Here is a 22,902-nt window from a genome sequence, read left to right as displayed (position 1 = left end):
TTTGGTTGAGGTAGTTTTTTCAAGAAGGTCATTTTTTGAGGTTATTTAATTTCAGCATTTACTTTCGCTTTTATTAAGTATTTTTTATTTAAATTCTGCCTTTATGGAAATAAGGCCATGTAAGCTTTATTATTGTGATTGCCTTCATTATTTTACCACAACTAGTGGAGTACGAGATATACTCACACTTGCTATAACCACATTGCTCAGTTGGGGAAGATTAAGAGGATTTCACTGAGGATGACATGTTCTGAGGAGGCGCTTTACATCGTCTGCCTGCGAGAATGGAAGAATAAAGAGTCTACACTAGCTGTGGAGTTTTATTTGCTTTTTCGACCCTCTAAGGTCCCTTTATAATCTCGGATAATTACGTTAAGTTGTGACATTGTGATTTCATTATCATCTATGAAGTCTTCATATATTGAATTTAATTTCTAGCTCAATATATGGTATAGGTATTGGTCTATCCTTATATCAGTCCCGACACTATTAATCATGTCCCATTACATAATCCAATGCTTTGGTTTATATTTCGTAAGAGTATAATAGGGACACCTATTTTTAGTGTTATTTTAGTGTTTTTAGATATTCAACAAGGTACAAGATCTTTGCATCGTTACATGTGTCAAAGGATTTTTGAAATAGAATTTGCAGTGAGATATTCTTTTTCCTCAGATGGTATGGGCTACTTGTAGGGGGGGTTTTCTAGTGTGTGAAACATTATAGGATGGGAGTCTTTCATGTGGCTGTTACACTATCCATTTGTTGTTCTCTAGAAAAGAGGCTTTATAATCCTATATGATATAACCGTCATACCTGACATCCTGTCGCAATTCAGGACCGTCCAAATCGTCTAAGAACGGCCTGACATCCTGTCGCAATTCAGGATCGTCCGAATCGTCTAAGAACGGCTCGCAGCCAACCCCAACCATCCTCCTTTGGTGTGTAACCCACCGGCAGAAATTCCTGCGGCAACTCGCATGGACTTGTCTTTCCACGTAATGACTAGCAATTGGACAAGCTTCGACCCACATATGTGAAAAAATATGGGGATGGCTTGTGGCTCCTTCACTGATTTCAGGCTGCTCGTAGGGGTTTTTTTTTAATTTCCTAGTGTGTGAAACACTATAGGATGAGGGTTTTTTACGTAGCTGTTATACTGTATCGCTGTTGCTATATACTCCTTCCATTTTTTAATACTTACTTTTTAAGATTATATTAAAAATAATATTACAACCTCTCTTACAACTAGACCCCAAACAACACAGAAAATGAAAGGAAGTACATTGAGGTCCTAACCCTCATCCTATAATGTTATAAAAAACAGATGGTTTGCAATAAGAGTAAATTTCAAAAATCTATAATTATTTTAACACATGTTATAAAAAACTATAGCTTCTAGTATTCATTTCAAAAATCTACAACTATTTTAACACATATTACAAGAAACTACAACTTTCTTACTTAGGCTCACCTGTCGTCCTCTGTTAATAGGTGGACCTACAGTTAATCTTTCTATTATATGTTATAGAGGATTACAGGTGGGTCTACGGTGATACAGTTATAGTTTTTTTCAATATGCGTTAAAATAATTGTATATTTTTTAAATGGACATCAAAAGTTGTAGTTTTTGACATGTGTCAAAATAGTTATAGGTTTTTAAAATTTATTCTTCACATTATGGTTAATCGGCGAATGGATACGTATCAGGCAAAAAAGGGGGAAAAGTCACTGAGATGAACAAGGTGAATGGCAGTGTCCTTTTCCTACGTATGCAAGAACAAGGTGCAAGGTGGATTGGATCGGATTAGTAAGATGTATGAAAACAGGAGTATAAAGTAAATGGAAGTATGAGGGTAGCACTGCAATTCTACAAAGGAAGATCTTAAAAAGAATAAATTTTACAAAAAAAAATTCTGTAAATTTAACCAAAAAACAGGTTTTGTAGTTCAACAGCTATGCATGGAAGCATCAGAGACCAAAACTCTATCATTTAATAATAAGATCTTGTTTGGTAGAGTCCATATAAAGCATGGAATTTGTAGAATAAAATAAAATAATTTAAATATATATTTTTAATTTAAAATAAGAACAAAATATCTCAATCAAAAACTTTCAAACTGCCTACAAGTCCAGCTACAAAAATTTCTAAGTTAGAAATAACTAGCTCTAGGAATTTTTGGAGTTGAAGCTCAAACTTAGTAGTCTCCTTGACAGAGACCTACGCTAACAAAGTTGTCTGCTCCCAAATAGATAATTTTTTCTACCATATTGCATAATAACATTGAGACCATTGTATCTTCACGTTTAACTGTTTGGAATGAAATTACTTTACACAGAATGCTACGTGACCGAGTGCTCCAATAACTACTTGAACGGGATAATATGAGTTTTCTTTTGATTGTTCCGTAGATTCCCGTGACTGATTACATTCCGCAACGAAGCAAAAATAATGCCAGTTTTGGTTCCAGCATCTCCGTCTGTAGAGAGTGGATCATGTACTGTTCCAAAGACAAAAAAAAGCTCATGGCTGTGCACATAATGTTCTGTTAGCATGTAAATACTTGGATGTTGAAGATATCGCTGAAACTGAACCAAACCAAAAAAAAAAAAAAAGACATGCAATGCTTGTAGCTACGTTCATCTTACTACATATTTACAAGGGGGTGAAATTTCTCCAGTCGTTCAGCCAATTCCAATTCTGAGCGCATTTGCAACTGCGAGTCTAGTACTTCGGTTATTCAGTATCTCATGATTCACAAACCAGAAGGCATGCCTTAGCAGTCTATTTAGAAGTGCAGTTACAGATCCAAGATCGTTCCAACGGATTCCATGGTCTTAAAGCAAGCTAAAAAAAAAGTTAGACGGCTACTGCACTACAGGGTTGAGAAAAACTACATGACCCGAGTCCTTGGTTATTGTTGGTTTCGTTGCAAGGAAAGCTCGTGAACTGAACTTGCACAGTATAAGATACATTTGGTTAGTGTCTTCTTGTAGTTGCATCTCCACCGGACAGCTAATTCCCATCTTTCCAGAGATCGCAGAAGTCGAGCTGGGAGTGGACCGAGATCAGAACAATCCAGCTCCACACGGTGGACTCGGAGGAATACAGCAAACTCCTGCTCAAAACATGACTGCTTCACATCTGTCCTCCAGCTGGTGCTGTTCTGTATTTTGCGTAAAAAGATGAGCAGACTTTCATCAAATTCAACAGTTGTAGGTAACTGCTGCAAAGTTTCTTCACATTTGCTGATTAACCATTTCATAATCTCCAGCTCATTTTCAGTAGAAACCAATGATCCAGAGTAAATCTGATAACTAATGGCCTTTCGGCGATTTGCAGCAGTTGTCCATAGCCTTAATGCACACAACAATGCAAATGAGGGGTGTCCGTTTGGTTGAATATACATCGAATCTTTTGGCCAAGTACCGACCGAGCAAATATCCAAATCTAATTGGATGAAAGTTTTCTCATTAGGGTTCTCATCCAAAATAAAACCATAGTGCTCAAGAAGTTCCAAGTTCGTGTATGTCCCATAGCCAAGAAGAACCTGTACAAAATGACATAAGTGTACAAAAAACAGAGAAGGAAAAACAAAAGAGAATGACAAGATAATGTGATAGTGATAAAAGTCAGACTAAACCTGCTCTCCCTTTCTATATTTTTTTCTGGCATAAAAACAGTATCCGTTAGCATCTTCATATCCACCATCTGTTAGTCTCTTAGATGAATCCGACATCTTATTTTTCTGCTGGCAATTCATAACTTCAGCTGCATCTTCTTCCTCCAATGAAGTATCATCATCAGGGGCAGCATAATTGAACAAATCACCAACAGGACATAGGCAACCAGCATCATCCCATGGAATATGTAATGTGCGTGAAGATACCTTCATGTAGAAAAAATAAAACTTCAGAAACACCAAGATGTACAATCTACAAAAAGAATTAGGGCTAAACAACCTATATCAAATGTTAAGTCAGCACAGATTTCACATAGTAACTAAATCAGCAAACAAAGCAGCATATCAAATTAGAAAAAGGACTGACGCAAACTGAGAAAAAAACACAACTATACCGTTGCAAACGCCCAGAGCCAGGATTTAAGTATCAAAAGCTTAGGTTTGAACTCCAATTCTTTCATTAGTGGTGTAGCTTCTTCCCAGTCTAGTATTATGGCACGAATAGCCTTTTGTGCCACCCAAATAGCATTATCAATCTGATAAATAACAAATTCACTGGATGCTTCTGTAGTATATAGCAAAAAATAATGGAAAATGGACAATTTGTTGACAGATCTACCGAGCTATACTTGGAGAGCTTCAACTTCAAAATCATTGAAGGTAGCCAAGATAGTGTAGTAGCGGGGAAGCTGAGACAAATAAGGGTACCAGACAGAATCCTTCCCTTTCCCCACTTCAGCCAATAAGCATAAGATCAGTATCTGCCGAATCACAAAGTCGAATGCTCAAGAGGACGTAATAAGGAAAACAAGAATGATCAATACTGGCACTTAAAAGCAAAAGCAGAAACAGTATTATTTTATGCCAGTAAAGACAACTGTGCAATTTGTTTGTGATAAAACCCGAATATTTGGACTTGCACTTAGTTTCACTGCATAAGAAAAATGCTATAGGTTTGAGTATATCAACTGCATTCGAAGCCACAGACCATGTAGCAAAAACACAACTTGTATCCAATTTTCCCCATTTTTATGGTGACACCAACACTAATATGCTATAGCATTCTGCTCTAAAATCCTAATCCTCACTTATCCCCAATTTTTTTAAGCATCGAGGGCAGCTTGACACGAGCATGTTTCACCAAACATGTTGACCGAAGAAGCGATATCACCTGGACGGAGGAGAAACGGGGCCGGTGGGCGCTGACGCAGGCGCCGATCCTGGGGTTGTCGGCCGTGACGCGGTCGCTCGTGAGCAGCGCGGCGCGGGGCGCGCGCAGCATCAGCTCGCCGCGCCGGAGGTCGTGCGCCGCCGCCAATCCCCTCCTGCAGTGGAACCAAGGGAAACGCGGTGAATCGAGCACTGGGAGATCAAGAACGACAAGGGGGTGTAGTGGGGTTTTACCCGCCGGCGTCGGGGAACTCGGCGACAACGAGCGAGCGGCCGAGGCAGGACGAGGAGGAGGAGGAGGTGGCGCCGGAGGGGGAGGCCAGGGACGGCGAGTCGGAGACGCCCATCTCGGCCGCCCACCGGAGGAGCGCCTCCATCTGCAACGGCCGCCTTGTCCTGCGCTACCTGAGGTTTACGCCTTACGGGTAAGCTGAGTTCACTCGCAAGTTCAGAAGTCGTCGTTTTCACAGCCATTTCTATACGCTTGAAGGGTATATATTATACAAAAACTAACATAACGGAAGTTGGAATAAGCCTTGCCTTCTAAGGGCATCAAAGATGCTAAATATTTAAGCCTAAGTGCTTAAGGAAATATAGTATTAAGTATATATATAAAAAATATAATTTTCAATATAAACTAAGATTATATGTGATTAAATATAGTTGATTATATTATTAGTATTAATATAAACAGTCGTACTTAAGTAAGCAGTTTACTCTTCATGCTAAGTATATGTACTAATATAGTTGAGGAAAAACCTATTTTTTTCATAATATCTTCTCTAAACATCCTATTATATAAAAGTTCTAGATTGATATCTCTAAGTATTAGAGAGGCCGGAGTTACTTATCATCAAATCGACATGTTTTTAGCCTCTCCTCAAGAATGAAGAACTTTGGTAGGAACGTGAGACTAAAACATGGAGTAAGAAGCTAAGAAAATTAGATGACGTTGAATCGACAAATGTCTAAAACCATTGGCACGCCAAAGCGTGGCGTTGCAAGGTTTGGTAAGCAACCAAGGGGTCGTTTGGTTCTCCTCTTCAAGCCAAGCTAAAATTTAGCTACGCTTAGAAATTTTGAGTTTTGTTTGATTAAACGTCAAAATTTGGTCACGTCTCAAAAAATTTGGCCAACCATTTTTTTTTCTATAACAAAGCTAGACAAGATGTTAGCATAAAAAATGGTCACATCGATTTTTGGCTGATCAAAATTTTAGCTTTGCTTTAAACCAAACACTAATCAAATTTTAACATGGCTCTAGTTTTAGTATGGCAAATTTTTGGCTTGGCTTCCTTAGTGCTAGAACCAAATATGCCCTAAATCTGGAATTAATTCTAATTCCGATCTTTTACGTTGGGCTCCTTTTGTCCAGCGACGGCGCGGTCCATGTAAGCTACTAACGCCCCGCACGCATGCAGGCTGATTCTATGGAAGTTTCTTGTGTTTCCTCCTCTTCGCTCGTTGACAATTAATGCTGATTCCATGTACAAATATTGCTGATTGTATCTAATGTAAATGATTCGTTAGAGACAAGTAACATGCAACTGAGCAAGGTCTCTTTCTCATCAACAAGGCCCAGATTGGAATACGGGATTTCTCTGGCAACATATCGGCGAGCTTTTTTATTTTTATATTTCGAAAATAAAAAATAAAAATAATAATCATCTGTTAGAAAAAAAATGCAAAATAGGCTATTATCGCTGGTTGAAAGGGCGACAGATACATGTTGCTCGTCCAACAGATGATAGATTTTAAAAAATAAACATGTCGCTATTCTAACGGACAATAGTTAAAAAAAAGTTTTATTGCTCTCAAAATTCAAAACACCATAAAAATATTCAAAAATGTTTTTGAAAAATATTTGTTGGTGTAGAGGATACTATGATCTAGCTCTCTAAACAATTTTAGACAAAAATATGATTTATATAATGAGAAAAAAAAAGACAAATTTCATTAACTGTGTACAACGAAATTTGTCTTTTGTGTTTCTCATTATAAAACTAATTGTTTGAATTATTTTTTTTTTGAAGAACTAGATTATAGCATGTTTACACCATCTTTTTTAAAAAACGCATAACTATTTTGATAGTATTTTAAATTTTGAGACCATCAGAATAATATATTTTTATTTTTACTAACCTATTTTTTAAAACCTAGCGCTGGTTGGAAGGACGACCGATGCTGGTAGGGCAATGATAGCCATTTTTTCCAATTTTTTCAAATGGATGGTAGTTTTTGCAGTTTTTTTATTTTCAAAATATAAAAATAAAAGTCACATATCGACCAGGTTTCTGGAATTTGGATCCCAAACACTCCATATTCCAAACAACACAGTGACGCTTTACATAATACTAACTGGTACCCGCGCGTTGCCGTGGGATTTAAGAGCTCTTTACGTATCTACATATCAATAATATTTTGGCAAGGAACTGGCATAGAAGAACTAAAGTTACAATATATCATATGATATATATGACAAAAGGTCTATTAATATTAGAGGATTATACAGGGAAAAGACAAGGAAAAGTTATAAGCACAGCTTTCCTTTTGCAATTTAAGCCAAGTGTATTATGACTGTTGGGAGCATGATTCTGATCAGAGAACCAAACACCAGAGATTAGGGAAGCTAATTTTTGCGAAAGCTAAATAGTGCAGCACAACATTTTATATAAAAGAGGAAGCTGGGTCACTGACTCTTTGATAGAAAAAATGTAAGAAGAAAGAGGTTGAAGCACTAAAAGCGCTGAACCGAACTTTTGTGTAGCAATTCTAGCACCGGCTGAACCTAAAACTGCATTGCACAGTATTTTGCATTGTAATTCTAGTGTCAACTGAAACTATGGAAAGCCAAGGGAACAGACAAATTAAAATCTTAATATATCCATAATCTTTCCTAAGGAGTAGCATCAAACATATTTACCCCCGTTTGGATAGGCTTAAAAGCAGCTTTTTCCAAAAAAAGACAGAAGTTATTCAAGCGGCTGGTTTTTAACCCCGGTTTCTATTGGCTTTTGGCTGGTTGAGGAAGCGGCTGTAGCTGAAATGAACTAAAAATTAAGAAGCAGGTGAGATGAGCTTTTCTAGTTTTTGGTGTGTTGAGAAGCTAAAAGTTTATTATAAAAATCAACAAATAAAATTTAACAGTCATAAACACTTCCTCAGCTAGCCAGAAGCTCTGAAGTTGCAGCCTATCCAAACAGGGCCTCAGTGTGCCTAACAAATGGACTGCAGAAATCAGCAAAGGCAAGCTAGCTCTGCACAGCAACCCAATTAAAGAGCAATGAATTGTGATTCCATCAATAACATAAATGAACTGTAGCTAATACTTTTTAAAGGCCCAAACTGCTAATTGGGTATAAAATCATAGCTAAGACTCTGCCGGCAGCACTCATTAGACAATGACTGACACTACAATTGGACATTGCAAGTTGAACCATGAAATTTGTGTTTGCATTGCGACACACCTGTCGAATTCGTGGAGCAGAACGCCAGATCACTCCCATGCTGCTGCTCAAGCAGCCTCACGCAACTGTTCAATATTGGGTTCTTCGAGGAGCCGGCCTGAAGAGAGATTTGTTCAGATAAGCACCATCGCTAAGTACACCACCGGTAGGAAGTAGTACTGCAGGTTTTTTTTCCCAAACAAAATTTTTAAGGAATCGGTAAAATTTGAACAAGGGAGAGAGAAATTAGCTCGCCTTTACGAGAACCCGCTCGATTTGCTTGGCCAGACAGATGACGGCGCCGCCACAGATATGCTCCACCAGTCGGGGAAGGAATGACGTGAACCCTTCGCCGCCGTGATCCCCGGCAGCGACGATGGTACGAGCCCTGAACGACTCGGTGAAGGTGCTAGAGACGCCGAAGAGAGACGCAACGCTCTAACGAGGCGACCGGAATCAGAGCACGGGTCTGAGGGGCAGTGAGAGAACCGGAGACTACAAGGACTGGAGACTACGAGGATGCAAGGCCGGAGACGCAGAGAGGCGGGATCACGAGCAATCGGGAGAGATCGAACAACCGTGCAGTTTTATTTTGGATGGATCCAGAGAGGCACACGAAAGAATAGACAGCAGCAATCAACAGCCATAGGGAAGCGACTACGTGGCTCGACTAGGGTCCGTTTTTAGTATACAGAAACAAAGATATATATAGATATGGACGCCTTGGGAGAAGAGCCGTTGTTTGCAACAGGCAAACAAGCATGCAACACCGAAACGAGCGGGTAGTTCTCGCCAAACATCATTCAGCTAATGTTTCCAAAGGGCCACATGAAGAGAATGAGCTTTTCCAAAAAAAAAAAAAAAAGAGAGAGAGAAAGATTTGAGCTTTAGTTTATTGACAACAGAACTCTGTGGAATAGGGGGATATAATGTACAGATTTAGCCCTCTTTATTATTCTATGATTATATGATACAAATCACATGTACATACATACTCTCCCTAGGTCAGGTGTCAGTATATACGATAGGGGAGGGGGGGGGGGCGTCTGCATCTCCTACAGTTATACCGAGCTTCCATTTAAATATTTACTGAAAGCTTCCTCATCCTTGCAGTGCACACACATGACCTTGTAGACTTCAATTAGCAGCTTTGGGAATCGACTTGAGAAATAGCGATCAAAGCCCTCCGGCAGTGACCCAAGTAACGCCTGGAATTCATATTCATCGATGCGTTAGCTTGTGACAAGACGTGTGCAAAGTGAAACAAAGCTGGACTCGACTGGAGTACAGAACAATTTGTAATAGAAAACATATATCTTACAAACTGCTATAGAAAATTCACATTAAACTTCTCAAAAAATGCAAGGTAAGAAAAAAGAGAACTATCCCAATTCCTACAAAGTCCTTCGAGCAGTGCCCTTATGCGGGGACAAAGACTCTAGGTAGTCAAACATCTCGCCAGCTATAGCCGGCTCCTTATTTAAGTGTAATACCACGTAACAGAAGTTTAAAATAGCTCTGTTTGGTACAACTGAAATTTATGAGCTTTTATTGAAAAATGGTTTTTCTGAAAGCTGCTTATGGCTTATACCAAAAGCTGTTGACTTTTGTGAGAAATTTTTAGATTCTCAGCATACCAGCTTTTCAGAAAAGCTATTTTTAATCAGCTTATAAGCTTTTAGTTCATTTCATCAGAAACCAATTTTTCAACTTTTCAATGGTCAGCAATAAGCCAACCTATTTGTTTCAGCTTATAGCTTCTGAGAAGCAGAAACCAGCAATAAGCTGTGCCAAAGAAGGCCAATATCAAGGAAACAAAAGATTATATAATTTATCAGGTTGAACTGCATGTAATAAGTATGGCTTTAGCTCCCTTGCATGATGCTATGAATGCAAGTGTCATGTTAGGATAATGAGGCATAACAAAACTAGCGTTTCTTTCTGCTAACTCCAATACCCCTGCCTCCTAAATCCAGATTTTTGTAATTTACAAGTTCACTTGCACCACATTTTTATACATTCAATTCTGCAAAGCAGGCATACTACAGGACGGGATGACAGGCATGAAGAAATCAGAAATTCACAAAGCCTGGGAAAATGACAATGTCAAGAACCAACTAATTCACGGTAACTTATTCAGTTAATATTTTATCTATCCTCCATTCTACAATAATTTTCTCTGTTATTCATTTATCACCTTCTGCTTCCTCTTGCATACTCTTTGGCATCGGGTTGAGATGTTGAAAATCTAGCTAGGTAATGCACAATTTAGCCAGAAAATCTAGCCAGGTAATTCCATCAGGTAATGCACACAGTCCATGCTAGTTGGGCCAGCAACTAATCGACAATTTAGCTGCATGCATAGGTGCATACAACAAAAGGCAAAAGCAAACACAGCAACAAGTGTCACAAAACAAACCTTGAGATCCTCTGAAAGCTCTCTGTAATGACCTGACTTATTTCTGATATACCTCAAAAGGTCACGCGTGGACTCAAAGTTATATTTTCTGTAACGACCCATGTCTGTAACCAAAGAAGCATCCAGTTTACCTCCCCATTTTCCACCGAATGCCACAGGTCCTATGCTTTCCATTGCATTTATGATGTCAGTCTCACTGGTTTTCTCAATTCTGTCACTGGTATCTCTTAGAAATTGAAGGCGCAATTCAGGGCTCCAGAAGAGTGGATGATGCATCACATATACTGCCTTTGGTCTGTTCACATGTCAAAAGGTGCATTTCGGTAAAAGCAAGAAGACATGCATAACCTATGAAATCAGGGAAGTGAGGATGTGTATGACTTCAGTCTCACCTCATCTCTGGATTTGGTTGTAACAACTGAGAAATAAGATGTACTGCTTCTGGTATGTAATCCACCACAAAGAGATCAAAGTGATTGTTTAGAATGTTCATGTCCCATTCATAGTACTCACCAAACGGATGCTTGCCTTTAGTGATACAATAGAAAATAAGGCAGCCCAAACTAAACAGATCCATTGCACGAGTTTGACGACCATGATGAAGCTGTTCAGGTGCTTGCCAACCAGAACTTCCAAATCCTGCAGTACACTATCAAGGATTAAACTGCTAGCTAAACAATGTACTTAAGTTAAGCAGTGTGACAAACAACATACAAAGACAAAAAAATTGCCCAATATTGCAACTCTGCAAAGGAGTGAAACCCCCTTACCTGTGCCATGATGGCTAACAGAAGTCATGTCCTCTTGCAGGCGCTTACTGATACCCATATCAGAAAGCTTAGCTCTAATAGGTCCTTCTGTGCTTATTAAGACATTATGAGGCTTTAAATCACGATGTACAATCCCCAAGTTATGCAAATGCACAAGACCAGCAACCACATCTCTGCATAAGAAAATTCACGAAACCAGAGTGACTACAGGTATTACAGTTTACAGGTAGACATCAGAGGATGCACCAGCCAACATAACAGCAAGAATAAGAAGGCACACAATTATGGGTACTAAGGATATTCTTAATAGCATGCGGCGGAAGCATAGTGGCAAAGTGCTTTCTATAGCAGAGAGCTAACAACGCGATATACAGGGCATTAGGGATGGAAACGGATCGAATACGCATGGAATTGAATTCGGATAGTACGATTTACCACATTTTAATCCGAATGCGAATACGGATCCGGGTATCCTCGAATACGAATACGAATCGGATAGTTCGAATACAAATCCACATTCGGATATCTACTCGATCTTCGAAATTCAGGTCGGAAATTTAAATTTTTGAAAAAATTTGACTGAAATTTGATAAAATTCGACTGAAATTTGTTCTAATTTGATTGGGCCGGAATTTTAGAAATTTTGTTCAAAATTCATGTTGGAAATTTAAATTTTTGATCAAATTTAACTGAAATTTGTTCCAATTTGATTGGGTTGGAATTTCGTTCATATCTGAAATTTTTAAAACTTTAGCAAAATTTGGTTCCCTGGTTGGCGGATACGGATACGATATATCTCGAATTCGGATATCCACATTTGAATCCGAATCTTGAAAACGGATTCGGATATATCCATTTTAGTATCCATTTCAGAAACGAATACGGATACGGATATCCATATTCGTATTTTAACGGATATGGAATCGGATAATTCGGATTTCCTGCCATCCATTTCCACCCCTACAGGGCATGACAAGTTTATTTATATACTCAAATACGATATTACTAGATTAATAAAATTAAATATTATAATTTGATAAAATTAATCTTAGACCCTAACAAATATCTTATCTACACCTGCTATTTTTATCAAAAAGAAGAATCCAGGCTTTCAACTTCTTTTGTTTTTGCAACCTTTACTAGCAATCTAGCATAATTTACCTTATGTAAGGATTTAGTGGTGAGCCTAAGCCTTCAAAAACTGACTCAAACCCGGGGATGTATTACAAGGACCAGGCTATCTGTTATACAGGATGTTACACAATTATTTATTTATACTTTAACAATACTAAACAGGCAAAGGACATCATTCTTTTTAATAGTTCCAATGCAATATGCAAAGGATAACTGCACATGTTGGCCCCAACAGTAATTGTGGTGGCTTTTCAAAGGTGCCTTTTGTTTTGCTTGATAATCATAACGAGGACAATCTGCCCTCTTTTGTCTAACTAATTACAACCTCAATCTCTGAGTCAAAACCCAAATAATTACCACAATTGATAAAAATTCCCTTGACTAATTAGATTCCACAATACAGCACATCACACAGCACAACAATGTAAACTACTAGGATGGTTTCAATAGTAGAAACTGTGCTACCTTGACTAGACCTGGAAACACAAAGTAAGAGGAAACAATTGCTTGAAGGATAGACTCTATTGTTCAAGCTGTTTCATGTGTTTACATAAAAGGGGGCAATATCATACGCCTCCAAGATATGATTTTCCTGAGCTAGTGTGTTTCCTCCATCGAACTTGCCCAGATATTGATTTTAAAAGTTTTCATTCAATAAATATGGGCATTGTACCTCGAGAAGGAAATGGTGCTGAAATTATTATAAATAAGCATATGGCAATAAAAAGCACCTAATTTAACATTTCTAGCGGAGAACATAAGGCACCAATTCACATACCTCATCAGCTTTAGGAGTTGTGCCGAAGGAAGCCCATCCTGCGCCCACAATTCCACATCTATTCCCTCCACATTTGAAATATTTGACCTGGTGCTGATAGCAACTTCATTGTTCACAATAGGTTCTCCAGAAAACGAATAGGAGTGTTTTTGGATTAGATCAGCCAAGCTGCAGTGGCACCTCTCAAGGGAAATATAAATGAAATCACTGTCATGGTCGAAACTGTACAGTCTAATAATATTAGGATCCCAATCAGATAAAATAAGATTCCGTGTCTCTATTTCAGCTGTGTCATTGTGGGAACGCAACAAACGTTTCACAGCAACTTGACGACCATCATAAGATCCCTCAAAAACAACTGTGCCATTGCTCCCTCTACCAATTTCTTTATTGGAGACATAGAGTTTACCAATCTGACGACCATCAAGGCTATCTGTGATCCCCTTATTCGATAGTGCAGAAGTTTCCTTAATTGGTGTCTCAGTTGACCCACCAGTTTCACTGCTCTCCTTGTCAGATGCTGACAAGTTCTCATGGCTTTTGATAAGTTCATCTTTCTTCCGTGCTTTTCTTCTCTTAGGTGTTCCTTCCGACCTCCCTCTAATGTCCATTGGTTTCTTTTCACGCATGAATGGCTTCATAAGCTGAAACACAAATTGCCTGCAATACTTGCTTGCAGAGATCAAGCTCAACAGACAACCTATGACCATCAATAAAGGAAGCACAAGGAATAACCATCTGTAAGCACTTTTAGTGAACTTATTGTTTACTTCAGGATCAGCAGAGAAGAAATGAGACAGAGCACTGTCATAAGTTTGATTTTGAGCACCGTCCAAGACCACATTAGACTTGCCAGCAGTTTGTGGTGACTTCTTCAAGGTTTGAAGTGGTTTCAGAACATCAGCACCATCCCTGGAGATAACTGTGGTCGCATCTCTCAAGACAATTGCAGTAGCTGAACTTGAATCAGGTAAAGGAAGTCCACATGGCACACCCTCAGTTCTGATGCAAGGAATATCACCTCGCAGAAAGGACGGTTGGTCAAGCATGTCAGGGTGGTTGTATTTCATATAGTAGTTTGCAGTGAAAGAAGTTCTTGTCCAGTTAAACAAATGTTTGCCAAGATCTGATGCACTGAGAGAATAATCAGTTCTCATGAGCACTATGATATTAGCGCTGTCATCACTTGTACCAGCATTTAACTTGGATGGTGTTCCTTCAACCACTGGCCCTTCCAATTCATTCAAGGCGGCTGGAATGCTGCGCTTGTAAATAATCTCACCGTTACCAGCATTAACAACAAAAATAGTTGAAGCTTTTGACCCAATAGTAACAACGGAATCCCGTATGTATGGAGTTCTGGCGACAAAATCCTCCAATTTCCACGGAAGTTTCTACAGGAAATAAGACAAGGGTGAAAAACAAAGGAGTATCAGGAAGATTTTGGAGAAGTACTGTGCTAGAGCAAAACATACCTCATCGTTCCCATTATAAACTTCCAAAAGCTCAGTCCCATTCTCGTTCCCATTTCCGTTCACAGGATATATGAGATAACTCATAGCAGAGTCTCCGATAGTAATGTGATTCGAAAGAGGAGGCCCTGTGGAGATCTCCCAGAGAGGAGATTCCGATAACCGGTCCACAAGCTGAATTGTACCGTTGTCATGAAACTGAAGCACAGAGCTGTTCACAAAAACAAGCAAAGTAATTCCAGAGTCAATCGGACTGTTTCCTTCCACTCCAGAGGCCCCAAGGATGTACTAAGATTCTTCTAAACATGCGATAAGTAACCTTCAGTAATACAAGAACTGTCATGCACAAGCAGCACTTACAAGTAACCTAATCAGCAAGACTTCCTCTTTCCGTGCTCCATTGCAGCACGACACAAGAACAGCCCCAAAAAAGGTTCTACTTTTGATAGAATAAACCAAGAAAACCCTCAAACCACAAGAAATCTAAACTGCTAGCTAGCCGGAAGCCATTTCATTCGCTCCACGGTTCGGACGGTCCCGCACAGAGACGCCAATTCGCATCACCCGGACGCCCAAAGAACCACCAACCAACCACGCACCAAAACGAGCCCAGACCATTGCAACGGGAATAGGGAAGGGACACAACGGGAGAGCTCACCGGGGTTCGGCGACAGCCTCGCCGCTCACCGCACTCGACGGCTCCAGTCGCCGGAGTTGCGGCAGGACCAGGAGCTCCGCAGGCTTCTTCTTGGGCGCCGCCGCGACGATCTCCGTCGAGCGCGCTGCCCCATCCTCTCGACTTCCTCCCTCTACCACTCATCCCGGTAGCGCGAGGCGGGGCCGAGGCGGGAGTAGCGCGAGGCCAGGGGGCGGGGAGTGCGGGAGGAGCGCCGCGCCGGCGTCGTCGCCGCGGGAGGCGAGCCCGGAAAGGAGGACGGGCGGGAGCAGGTAAAATCTTACCGGTAAATTTTATTTACCGGAGGTCACCGGTAAATTTGATTTCTCGAAAATATCGGATTTACCGGAGTTTTACCGAACAAATTCAAACAAATTTAAACCAAATTTAAATAAATAAAATTCAAATATTACTGATAAGTGATTTTTTATTGTGATCTAATCTTTTTGAAAATTTAAATAAACAAATTCAAAAAATTTACCGGTTTATTTTTTTTACCGGTACCCACCGGTAAAACCGGTAAACCGGGTTTACCGCCGGTTTTCGGCCGGTAAAGTAATCCCTGGGCGGGAGGAGGACCCGGCGCAGCGACCTCGTCATCGGCGGCGGCGGGGCATGAGGTCACTAGGGTTTCTCAGGGGCGATGGGGAGAATGGGCAGCGCGGGGAGGGAGGTGGGGCTGGCCGCCGGCTGCCCGGCTGGAATTGCTTCGCGAGGAAGGAGAGGAGGCTTCTCGAAGCGGTTGGCTTAGGAAAGGAAGGAGAGGGGAAGCGGAGGCGGGCACCGGAGCGGGATTTGCTGCGCCATGTGCCGAGGTGCGTGCGTCGCAAGTGAGTAATCCGTACATGTGCGATGATAGCTCCATATAGATTTTGTTTGTCATAGTTTATTATTAATTTTTATTTTTTAAAAATTATAAGTTAAAATGAATAAGCTGACTTATGGTTATTTTTAAACAGTTAAAGTTAGTTTCTGACGAAGTAAACTAAAAGCTTATAAGTTAGTTAAGAATGATTTTTCTAAAAAGCTGGTGTGCTAAAAACTTAAAAATTTCTCGTAAAAACCAACAGCTTTTTAATGTAAATCATAAGCAGCTTTCAGCAAAAACTCATAAGTTTCAACTGTGTCAAACAGGGCCATATAGAAGCCTTACAGTATTTTCAACCGACTCCATAAATCTCGCTTCTTATATCTTCATGTAGAGAGCCTCTTTGATTTTCTTTCTATTTTTTATGCATTCCAACCGACCTATAAATTTCACTCACCTATATTTTATTAATATCCTATAACCAAAAATATTTCTAACTGCTACATTTGCAATAGCTATTTTTCAACGACTATATTTGTAACAACTATATTTCTAATGACTATATTTCATAAGCATTCATAGGCATTTGGATGAATTTTGTATATGTTTGAATTTTATTTGAATTCAAATTGAATTAAAAGAATAATATCACATGAAATGATAAAAATGCATATAAATAGAGCATTACAAAGGAACTCACTTTTTTACCATATAACCTAGGGCTAAATAATTTTACAAATTTTTTCATCATATAAGAAGAATATTAGTGTATTTTCCTAGATATTGGGGAATTTATTTGAGGCCTAAAAATTATTACAAGTTATAAAGTAGCTTTTTTTAGAATTTTAATTTAAATTTTTCATAAGATTTTTGAGTGAATCCAGTTAAAATGGGTTACACATGGATTACGTATACAATATTTTAGGATTTTTAGAGCAATATAATACCATTGTTTCGAAGCACGGGTCCACCCATCATCGTCCACTTCGTTGGTATCGAACCAGAGATGGCGAGCATCTACTGTTTATAGCAGCTCGCTGGTAGTAGCGAGTGAAGCGAACCATATAGGGAGTGACCAAATTTGGTGTGTCTAATAGGGAATCAGTTGGATGCCTTTTTTTTATCGGCTAGGCAAATTTAGCAATAGCGAGCTTTTTGTCGAGCCGGTTGAAGATGCTCTTAGATATCACGCTTCGGAAGGGTGCATTGACGCCATGAAGTTTGGAGGGAGCGGAGGAGGCAAATCAGTGTGCGACTAGGTGGTGATGGCGCCATTCCAACACAGGGAAATGAACTTGTATATTTGTGATGCCGTAGCACAGAGCAAGAGCCAAAAACTCTAACTTATGTTTTAATTTTTTGTGGCGATTAGTAGATATATATAAAGAAAATCATGAAGTTGAGATATGCCATGATCAAAGTCTTAACCAACGCGACTATGTTTCTTATAATCGTGTTGACCACTTTCTAGAGTGGCAAAAGAATAAAACTATAAAAAAAAGGCCAAACATGCGCAAACTACTAGACTCGATTTGAGCAAACCATTCACACAGGTATCGTACACTAGCTGGCCTAGCCCGACGAGATGAACAAGGATACTTATGTGTTCTTCTAGCCCTTCCATCCACATGAGCTAGTATATTAGATGACACAAGTCCTTTAAAATTGGTTGTATTCACCTCCAGTAACAAGATGTGACTAAAGATCTACACTCTCTCTTAACATGTTGGGCATTTGATATTTATTAGGAATTATTCTCAAATATATTAGATCTAGACCATATATTCTAAATTTTTTCAATCCCTTAGTTTTACTATAGTCATCTTATTTGTGTTCTAGGTACATTTGCGGGTCTATCTCTTGCTAGTCTTTTATTTTATTTCATGTTTTCTCTAGGCATATTCTTTTTTCGCAAGAAAGAAGCTCTAGACATACTCCGATGTTACGTAGACTAGTGATTCTTCAATATTTTCACTTAGTATTTTGTTTTCTTGGTCGTTGTCTTATTGCTTAGAAGATTAAGAAGAAGACATCAGTTTCTTGGTCGAGTGTAAATGTTGAGTTGTGAGCTATGAGACTTCTCATAGAGAAGGTTGCTTGGATACGATGGTTACTTAGGATTTTGGTGATTCTACTTCTGCATCGACTCCTCTTTTATTTAATGCTACATTATAGTGAATATAGTTCTCTTAAGGTATGTATATGATTTTGATGATTAATGTTAACATAGTTAATGGGACTAACATTTTGTCACGTATATGCTTTAGTAGATCTTATGGATGTAACACATGAAGAAGTCATCAAAGCTGGGACAAAGATTGGTTGAGTTGGAGAAGTCTCAAGAAAAATGTGCACGTCGGATGCTCTGGTGATAGAGGTGTTGTACATGCTAGAGCTTTTCAGCTCATTCCACTTGTATACGCTGGATGGTCTAGCATTTAAAGTTGGTAACGCTGGAGTATTTCTGTCGGAGGGAAGAAAATCGAAGAATAAGCTGGAAGGTCTGGCAACATGAAATTGAATATGCCAGAGTAATTCTTGCAGAGAAAGTTGCAAGTGTTAAAGAGTGGAGATTAACACGCCAAATGATCCGACGCTCTGAAAGTCAACACGCTGAAGTATTTTATTTAGAGAAGAGTGAAGATCAACATACTAGATGGTCTGTGCCCTAAAGATCAACATGCTATAGTATTATGTACAGAGAAGAATGAGCTCGGTTTAGCTCAAGTGTACACGTCGGATGATCCGACGATAGAGCTGGTGAACACGTCGAAACATTCGGTGTTCACAGAAGGTTTAAGTGGGGATCCAACAACTAGTTTTTGAAGCATGTACAAGCCGGATGTTCTGATGACTACAATGCTGTTTACACCGGATCATCCGGCGTATACAATAAAGTTGAGCCATTGGGGTAACAGCTAGTCCGTGGGGTTGAGGCTATAAATATCCGTCCACTCGGTCATTTGAAAGGGCTGGAGTCCAGAGGAAGATCATATACAATAGTGAAGACATCTAAGCCACCAAAGTGTTAAAAGTAATCATCCAAGATATTTAAGAATATGATTAGTAAGTGATTAGTACTAATAGGCCTAGAGAGTGTTCTTGCTAGATGTTGCTGCCTAGAGAGAGGATCAAGAGTGATCCTATATTGTACCAAGTGGTACACTGGCACCTTAGAGTCTTGGTTGTACCAAGCTTGTTAACCCTCTGACTTGGTGTGGAGCGGTAGCAAGAAGCTTGCACATGGACGCGGAGACCCTTATCTTGGTGGCTCAAGTTACGAAGTGAAGATGGTGGCAAGTGATTAGAAGAGAGACTTGGTGTGAGCCTTGCATTTGTAGCTTGGTGACTCAATAGCAGTGACCGGAAGAATCTTGACGACAAGGAGTATATTTTTAGTGGAGCTCCAACGTGGACTAAGAGTGGCATTTATACCATTGATACCATAGGATAAAAACTACTTATGCCGAGTTTGCTCTCTCTACTCTATTTACGTTTCCACATTTATATACTTGCAATTTACCTTTATAGATAGGTTACAATGTATTTTGAGCGGTAGAGTAGTCACACTAGATAAACCTAGAACACATTTAGATAGAAATTAATATAGATTTATCTTGTAAAGTATTTGGAGCCATTTAGGCTTTCAAACGTCCTAATTCACCCCTTTCTCCTCTTAGGACGTCATCGATACCTACAATTGGTATCAGAGCTTCATATTCTTGATAGGTTTAACTGCCTAAGGTTGTGACGTCCGAGGTTGAGATGGATACCCATAGCACTCCACACTTTGATGACACTAATTTACGACGATGAAAAATTCTAATAACTTATTTGGAGAGTCATCGAGGAAGGGATGAGGCAATGCCTCACAAATAAAGAGAGACAATGCGATGCATTAACAAAGAGTATCCTTTTATTATCTTTATACATTGATGCATTTAATTGTGTTTATTCTCTCACCAATGCACATGATATTTAGACTAGTCTTATTGAAATACATGAAAACACAAATAATATGCATAATGAGAAATATCATGTGGTAGTCTCCAAGCTCAATAACATTAAATAACTTGCCTATGAAAGTGGTAATGACATGTACTCATGATTGAATATTCTTGTCAATAAGATCAATGGGCTAAGTTTGACATAAATTGGAGACGAGGAACTCTGAACAGAATGGAAGCTGTACCCCAAAGCAATTACCTTTGCTTGAAGATGCCTAGACCCTAGGGGCTGATAACCATCTATGGTGACCAAGACCTGGCTAGGCGCATCGAGTACGGGCACCCTGCTCTGCTCCCCGGCCGCCACATCCACGCCGTGACCCAGGAGGGTTCCGAGGACCCTCCGTCGGCGCATCCCGAGCACCGCTACCCTCTGAGGCCACATTAGGAGGCAGACATAAAGCGTGTCCCCATACATCCAGACCAACCCGACCGAACCTTCCAAATAGGGGCAGACCTCACCTCCGGGCAGGAAGCCCACCTTTTGGCCATCCTGCAGGGTAACCTCGACACCTTCACATGGTCCCCATAGGACCTCTTGGGAGTCGACCGCTGCATTATCGAATACTCTCTTCAGGTTGACCCGAAGGCTAGGCCCATACGCCAGGGGCTTCGCAAGCTCTCCCCAGAGCGAGCAGAAGCCACAAAAGAGGAGGTCCAAAAGCTACTAAAGGTCAGTGTTATCTGAGAGGTCATCCACTCCGATTGGCTCTCCAACACTGTCCTGGTTAAGAAACACAGCGGAAAGTGGCGTATGTGCATCGATTTCACATCGCTGAACAAAGTATGCCCTCAGGATCCATACCCCCTTCCTCGCATTGAATAGCTAGTGGATTCCACCGTCGGCTTTGAGGTGCTAAGCTTCCTGGACGCCTACTCCGGGTACCACCAGGTGTGGATGGCGATGCAGGATGAGAGCAAGACCAGCTTCATTACCCCCTTCAGGGTATACTGCTAAGTCCGGATGCCTTTCGGTCTTTGAAATGCTGGGGCCACCTTCTCTCGCCTAGTGCACAAGGTACTACAACAGTAACTGGCCGCAATGTCGAAGCCTACGTGGATGATATCGTGGTAAAAATCCAGCTTGAAGCCAACCACGTTGCCAACCTAAAAGAAACATTTGATAGCCTCCAAGCTGCAGGCGCGCGGCTGAACCCGGAGAAGTGCGTATTCGGCGATAAGGATGGAAAGATGCTGGGATATCTCGTCTCCCGAAGAGGCATCGAGGCTAAGCCAGGCAAGATTCGTGCCATCACAGAAATGTCACCTCCCACCAATCCAAAGGAAGTACAACGCTTGGCCAGTCGCCTTGCAGCCCTGAGTTGCTTCCTCGCCAAATCTATCGAGCATAGCCTCCCCTTCTTCAAAACACTGAGGGGCTCCGAACCATTTAGCTGGACTCCGGGGTGCCAGGCGGCATTTGAGGCCCTCAAGGCCCACCTTCCCACCTCGAAACACTCGTGATGCCCCTCCCCGGCGAAGGGCTACTCCTATACTTGTTCATCTCTACCTCTGCTGTCAGCATCGCTCTAGTACAGGAGGAGAAAAGTGACAATCACTCTGCTCAAAGGGACATGTCTCAGAGGCCTTAGCTGGGGCCAAGAAACGCTACACTGATCTTGAAAAGATAGCATATGCCCTACTGATGGCCTCACGCAAGCTCCGACAGTACTTCCTTGCCTATGACATCACTGTCCCAACCTCTTACCCACTTGGCAACATGTTTCGCAACTGGGAGGTGATGAGACCGCCATCAAATTCCAAATCTTGGCAGACTTCATCGCCCGCCAAACCCGCCACTACCCCTCCCCAAGACATCTGGACTATCTACACCGACGGAGCATATGGCTCAATGGGCATCAGAGCCGGTGCGGTCATCATCTCCCCCACAGGCCAGCAAGTCCAATTCGCTGCTCGCCTGAATTTCAAGACGACCAACAACATAGCTGAATATGAAGCCATCCTCTTAGGCCTTCGGAAGGCCCGAGCCTTGGGGGCAGCCAAAGTCATCATTCGGACCGACTCTCATATCGTCAATGGCCACATCAACAAGAGCTTCCAAGTTCGACATCCGGACATGACAAGATACCTCGAAGCAATCCGCAAGGCCGAAGCACACTTCCGCGATATATCAATACGGAGCATACCATGAACGGACAATGGCTAGGCAGACGCCCTAGCAAAAGCTGCCACCACGGGCAAAGACCCACCGTTGGGCACCTTCCTCGACACTCTACACCAACCGATTGCTAAACCTCTTGACGGGACGACCGCCACTATCCTCCCCATCAAAACCACCGACTGGATAGCTCCCCTCTTATCCTTTCTCAGTGGAACAGAAGAGCCAGAAGACACTATTGTGCTCCGCCGCATTCAACATCGCGCAAGGGGCTACCGTCTCATAGAAGGCGCCCTTTACAAGACAGGTGTCTGCGCTCCCCTCCTTCGCTACATTATCAGACAAGAAGGGGCCAACCTCCTCCGGAAGATACATGAAGGCCTTTGCAGCAACCATTTGGCGCCTCGCGCCCTAGCCGGC

General features: G+C 40.9%; 2 protein-coding genes across 3 annotated transcripts; both read right to left on the bottom strand.

The window, feature by feature from the left end:
* Positions 1-2,726: 2,726 nt before the first annotated feature.
* Positions 2,727-8,442, bottom strand: LOC133891411 (protein SET DOMAIN GROUP 40-like). Of its 2 annotated transcripts, XM_062332126.1 has the most exons (7): positions 8,321-8,442; positions 5,088-5,258; positions 4,855-5,008; positions 4,313-4,444; positions 4,079-4,219; positions 3,645-3,890; positions 2,727-3,551 (listed from the first exon to the last, which is right to left on the bottom strand). In XM_062332126.1, the coding sequence occupies exons 2-7, from the start codon at positions 5,228-5,230 to the stop codon at positions 2,916-2,918; spliced, it is 1,452 nt and encodes a 483-aa protein (XP_062188110.1). In that variant the 5' UTR covers positions 5,231-5,258; positions 8,321-8,442; the 3' UTR covers positions 2,727-2,915. The 2 variants fall into 2 exon arrangements, with proteins under 2 accessions (XP_062188110.1, XP_062188109.1); XM_062332125.1 differs by lacking the exon at positions 8,321-8,442 and having other exon boundaries at positions 5,088-5,314.
* A 719-nt stretch (positions 8,443-9,161) lies between these two features.
* Positions 9,162-15,815, bottom strand: LOC133890708 (serine/threonine-protein kinase/endoribonuclease IRE1-like). The gene is made up of 7 exons (XM_062331211.1): positions 15,531-15,815; positions 14,876-15,083; positions 13,401-14,794; positions 11,489-11,661; positions 11,111-11,357; positions 10,719-11,013; positions 9,162-9,507 (listed from the first exon to the last, which is right to left on the bottom strand). Exons 2-7 carry the CDS (start codon positions 14,957-14,959, stop codon positions 9,361-9,363), a joined length of 2,340 nt encoding a protein of 779 aa, XP_062187195.1. The 5' UTR covers positions 14,960-15,083; positions 15,531-15,815; the 3' UTR covers positions 9,162-9,360.
* Between the last annotated feature and the right edge of the window lie 7,087 nt (positions 15,816-22,902).

This window comes from Phragmites australis, chromosome 14, assembly GCF_958298935.1.
Source record: "Phragmites australis chromosome 14, lpPhrAust1.1, whole genome shotgun sequence".
NCBI classification, from domain to species: Eukaryota; Viridiplantae; Streptophyta; class Magnoliopsida; order Poales; family Poaceae; genus Phragmites; species Phragmites australis.
This window is presented reverse-complemented; position numbering and strand designations above follow the sequence as displayed.

Coding starts and splice junctions, on each gene's coding strand:
- LOC133890708 (XM_062331211.1), bottom strand. CDS start 14,959: ATGAGTTATCTCATATATCCTGTGAACGGAAATGGGAACGAGAATGGG. Junction 11,662..13,400: donor CAACTCCTAAAGCTGATGAG/GTATGTGAATTG, acceptor TTTCTTATGCAG/AGATGTGGTTGCTGGTCTTG. Junction 11,014..11,110: donor CAACCAAATCCAGAGATGAG/GTGAGACTGAAG, acceptor ACATGTGAACAG/ACCAAAGGCAGTATATGTGA.
- LOC133891411 (XM_062332126.1), bottom strand. CDS start 5,230: ATGGAGGCGCTCCTCCGGTGGGCGGCCGAGATGGGCGTCTCCGACTCG. Junction 4,445..4,854: donor CCCGTTTCTCCTCCGTCCAG/GTGATATCGCTT, acceptor GTGATTCGGCAG/ATACTGATCTTATGCTTATT. Junction 3,891..4,078: donor GGCTCTGGGCGTTTGCAACG/GTATAGTTGTGT, acceptor TTCTACATGAAG/GTATCTTCACGCACATTACA.